The sequence below is a fragment of the Mustela nigripes genome, unplaced genomic scaffold, assembly GCF_022355385.1.
Source record: "Mustela nigripes isolate SB6536 unplaced genomic scaffold, MUSNIG.SB6536 HiC_scaffold_1892, whole genome shotgun sequence".
In the NCBI taxonomy this organism is placed as follows: domain Eukaryota; kingdom Metazoa; phylum Chordata; class Mammalia; order Carnivora; family Mustelidae; genus Mustela; species Mustela nigripes.
The window spans coordinates 1-5,159 of NW_026741299.1; the positions used below are offsets into that span (position 1 = coordinate 1).

Sequence of the window (5,159 nt, forward strand, 5' to 3'; positions counted from 1 at the left end):
CCTGAGGGCTAGTGATGATGAACATTTTTTCATGTGTCTGAGAGCCAGTTGTATGTCTTCATTGAAAAAGTCTCTGTTCATATCTTCCGCCCATTTTTTATATGATTGCCTGTTTTGCATGTGTTGAGTTTGAGGAGTTCTTTATATAACCTGAATATCAACCTTTTGTCTGTACTGTCATTTGCAAATATCTTCTCCCATTCCGTGGGTTGTCTCTTTGATTTTTTGTCTGTTTCCTTTGCTGTGCAGAAGCTTTTGATTTTGATGAAGTCCCAAAAGTTTAGGAACATAACAAGGATGCCCACGCTCACCATTCTAGTTCAACATAGTATTAGAAGCCCTAGCAACAGCAATCAGAAAACAAAGACAAATAAAAGGTATCCAAATTGACAATGAAGAAGAAAAACTCTCTCTCTTCGCAGATGACATGATTCTTTATATGGAAAACCCAAAAGACTCCACCCCCCAAACTACTGGAACTCATACAGCAATTCAGCAATATGGCAGGATACAAAGTCAACGTACAGAAATCAGTGGCTTTCTTATACACTAACAACGAAAATACAGAAAGGGAAATTAGAGAATTGATTCCATTTACTATAGCATCAAGAACCATAAGATACCTGGAAATAAACCTAACCAAAGAGGTAAAGGATCTGTATTTGAGGAACTACAGAACACTCATGAAAGAAATTGAAGAACACACAAAAAGATGGAAGACCTTTCCGTGCTGTTGGATCAGAAGAATAAACATTGTTAAAATGTCTATACTGCCTAGAGCAATCTATACTTTTAATGCCATTCCGATAAAAATTCCACGAGTATTCTTCAAAGAGCTGGAGCAAATAATCCAAAAATTTGTATAGAATAAGAAGAGACCCCAAATCACTAAGGAAATGTTGAAAACAAAAATAAAACTGGAGACATCACCCTACCTGATTTCAAGCTTTACTACAAAGATGTGATCACCAAGACAGCATGGTACTGGCATAAAACAGACACATAGACCAGTGGAACAGAGTAGAGAGCCCAGATAGGGACCCTCAACTCTATGGTCAATTAATCTTCAAAAAAAAAAAAAACAGGTAAAATATACAGTGGAAAAAAGACAGTCTCATCAATAAATGGTGCTGGGAAAACTGGACAGCTATATGCAGAAGAATGAAACTCAACCATTCTCTTACACCATACACAAAGATAAACTCAAAATGGATATAAGACCTCAATGTGAGACAGGAACCCACCAGAATCCTAGAGGAGAACCTAGGCAGTAACTCCTTCAATATCAGCCACAGCAACTTCTTTCAAGATATGTCTCCAAAGGCAAAGGAAAAAAAGCGAAGATGAACTTTTGGGACTTCATCAAGATCAAGACTTCATCAAGATCTTCATCAAGATCAAGCCCCCACTGAGGTGGGGGCTGTGGTGAGAAGACTGGGGGCCCTGAACTGAAGAGGGGGTGCACCGGAGATGTGAGTGTTGTGGGCCCAGAGGCTCCCTACTCTGGAAAGGGATGGAGCTGGTAGCCAAAAGAGCCTCCCAGGTTTAAGGCAGTGGTAAGTGTGAGTCCTGATGATGGTGTGGGGAAGGGCGGTGTTTGGCAGGAAGGGGAGGCCTCTCTCCTGGCAGGAAACTGAGCTATGGGAAGAGGGAGGAGAATGTGGCAGCTGCAGAGGCTGGTGGCAGCCAGATGTGGCAGAGCGGCTGCTGCCAGCAGTGAGGCTAAGGGCCCTTGAGTCCAGTGCTGGGGACACTGCATCAATCCGCTTCACCTTCCTCACTGCCCTCCAATACACGCTTCTCCTCTATGGATCCTACCCTTTCAGCTTGTGCAAACACCCAACCCATCGTCTGCTGATTCTTTTTCCACCACAAGCTCACAGCAGAGGCAGTGCAACAAGGTGTCCCATTTGGGCACATGAGGCCCTTGATCCCCGGACGTGGGGAGGTGGGCACTGGACTAGAAAACTGGAGGATGGGGGTTGTTGGGTGCCCGACGGGAAAATTGGCGTTGCTGCACATGACAGGTAATGAGGGACACTAAGAAAGGTAATTTGGGGACTGTGGTGTGTGTTTTGGGGGGAGCTGAAGAGTACCTGAATGATGTATAAAGATAGGCATGAAAATATATTTTTTGTAGGCACTCAGCAGAAATATGGAGATTACCAGGAAGAGACATGAAGGAGATATGAACACCAGGCACATGGATGGGAGGCAAAAGGGATGAAGAATAGATGGCAATGGGAAAGAAACTAGGGGAGTGACAACATTAGTAGAAATGGAGTAATGGGGTGAGGGCTAAGAAATGGTAAATATTTGTGTTTGGTGTGGGGACTCTAGTATGGCAACAGAGGACAGGCATTATGCAAAGAATCTGCTCCATCTGTGGCCTCAAACCACTGCAACCACCACAACCACCTCCTCCCTAATCCTGCAGCACAACCAAAGAATCCTTGAGGGAGGGCACTGAAGGCAAATACACAGTAGTATTTTGATATCCAGTATTCCTGCTGGGCACATCTGAATAACTTGGGCAGAATGCACCTGGTGCCCAGAGAATTTGTAATACAGAGGGGGAAGAGCTCACACTATAATATGCCAAATGTTTCTCCTTAGCCTCTTTCCACCTCCTGCAGGTATGAAGACCCTTCACAAAAAGGCAGCTACAGGGCAGCAAACAAGGGAAACTGTTGAACATCACATTGGATCTGCAAATATAAGGAAGAAAAATACCTGTCAAAAGAAACAGAGGGGCAGACCTTCGTCCCAACCCCAAAGGAACACAGTGGGCTGCAGAATTTCACATGGATGGAAAGAAGGCAATTATCCCATCACCCAGTGGAAAGGAACCGTTCTGGATCAGGTGCCTATCAATCCTTCTCTTTACCTGGTCAAATATGATGGAATTGACTGTGTCTATGGACTGGAACTTCATAGAGATGAAAGGATTTTAATGCTTAAAATCCTTCCTGGTAAGGTGCCATTTTCTCGAGTCAGAAATGTGCACCTTGCAAATATCATAACTGGCAAAGTTGTGGAACATGTGTTTGAGGGTGAACATGGTTCTAAGGATGAATGGAGAGGAATGGTCTTAGCCCAAGCACCTATCATGAAAGCCTGGTTTTATATTACCTATGAGAAGGATCCTGTTTTATACATGTACCAGCTTCTAGATGATTACAGAGAAGGAGATCTCCATATCTTTCCAGAGACCAGTGAGTCTCCTCCAGCAGAGAGAGAGCCAGAAGGAGTTATATATGGCCTCATAGGTAAACATGTGGAATATACCAAAGAAGATGGCTCCAAAAGCACAGGTAATGTCATTCACCAAGTCAAAGCCTAACCCTCTGTGTATTTCATCAAGTTTGATGATGATTTCCATACCTATGTTTATGATTTGGTGAAAAAGTCCTAACTGGGTAAAATTTTCCACATTTCTGGAGGCAAGTGTATGTTTTGGATACACACAAAAATGTTACATTTTCAGTGCATTTAAACTTGGGATCCCTTTTAACCCAAAATCTTAAGCAACATAACTGTTATCTGTTCTGAAAAATACAATTGCATATGGACATGATGTACTGTGTGTAAGGAATTTGTCTTGTTGAAAAGATTGGGTGTGTTTGGTGAATAGAGCATAAAAGGAAGGAACAGCTGTACATGCAGACTATGGATAAACATAGGCTAGTATCATATTTAGTCATCTTAAAAATGAATAGGAATTAGCTGGTCTGGGCTAGAAAGGGGGGAGAAGAAGGAACTAGAGATGGGCTGTGGGGGGGAGGGAGAAAGGAAGGTGACTGCTTAGAAGGAGATGGGGCAGGACCAGAAATGGAGAGGTTCCCTGGAATAGGGATGACCTAAGGAGAGAGGCAACCCACTGGGACAGGGTGGAAAATTAGCAGAGGGAGAGTGAGATCTTGGGGCTTAGAGGAAAAAAGTGTTCCTTGAGAAGAAAGGGGCACAAAGAAGCTTTAAAGGGGTCCAGAGCAAGGAGGAGAAAGAAGTTCTCAGGAATCTGGCGAGGGGCTAAAGGATACTCAAAGGGAGGGCCTGTGCATGAGTAAGGAGACAGAAGGGGAGGAACGCTGAGTAACAAAGATTTCCAAGAAGAAAGGCTGAAAGAGGAAGAGAGAACACAGAAAAGGAGGTGTGGGGAGTGAGGCCCATGAGAGATAAGGAAGCCCAGGAAAAAGCTGGACTTCTGGCAGTATCCACATTGTTCTCCCAGACTCTGTGTAGAAAGGACGTGACAGCTGTCAAAGAACCAAATGGATTGGAAGTTCTCTGGAATGGCATCTTGACAAGGATGACTAAAGAGTTAAACAAGAGCCAATTTTATACCCAAGCGGCTTTTCTTACCTCAGGGAACTTAGGTCAGACCTGTCGTGTAGAACCCCAAGGCTCAGCCAGAACATACTTACCTGATACCCCATGAGCAGGGACCTGTGAGCAGCCTTCTCAGTTCTCTCAGAGGACCCAGGTGCAGTAAATCTTGGACCTGAAGTTCTTGGTTCATTTCCCCTACACTGGATAAACAGTTCTTGTGAGGAATGGATTTAGGGGTGGAAGGCACTCAGATCTTAAGAGATTTACCACCTTGTATTTAGAAAGTATTTTAACCAGAAAAATAGAAAATTGCTGAACCAAGGTACAGCAGTCCCCTCACAATTTTTTTTCTCCTACTAGACTGTGTGTTTCTTCCCTACAGAGGAGGGCCAATAGAGGATTGAGCCTAATGTTTCTCTCTAGGACATGATGAGTACTTGACAGTCTAGTTCTCTCTGCAGCTGCCTGAAACGACAGGTGGTTCCATTCAGTGATACACCAAGTGGAAGTCTGCTGCCCCCAAAAGCCCCATTCAGAAGCTTTTGATTTTGATGAAGTCCCAAAAGTTTATTTTCACTTTTGTTTCCTTTGCCTTTGGAGACATATCTTGAAAGAAGTTGCTGTGGCTGATATCGAAGAGATTACTGCCAATGTTCTCCTCTAGGAGTCTGATGGATTCCTGTCTAACGTTGAGGTCTTTTATCCATTTCGAGTTTATCTTTGTGTATGGTGTAAGAGAATGGTCTAGTTTCATTCTTCTACATATAGCTGCCCAGTTTTCCCAGCACCATTTATTGACGAGACTGTCTTTTTTCCACTGTATATTTTTT

At 43.5% G+C, this 5,159-nt stretch overlaps 1 protein-coding gene across 2 annotated transcripts; it reads left to right on the forward strand.

Annotated features, from left to right (window-relative positions):
- Nucleotides 1-2,638: 2,638 nt before the first annotated feature.
- On the forward strand, nucleotides 2,639-3,343 carry LOC132008884 (spindlin-2-like). Of its 2 annotated transcripts, XM_059387383.1 has the most exons (2): nucleotides 2,639-2,863; nucleotides 3,167-3,343. In XM_059387383.1, exons 1-2 carry the CDS (start codon nucleotides 2,639-2,641, stop codon nucleotides 3,341-3,343), a joined length of 402 nt encoding a protein of 133 aa, XP_059243366.1. The 2 variants fall into 2 exon arrangements, with proteins under 2 accessions (XP_059243366.1, XP_059243365.1); XM_059387382.1 differs by having other exon boundaries at nucleotides 2,639-3,343.
- Nucleotides 3,344-5,159: the final 1,816 nt, after the last annotated feature.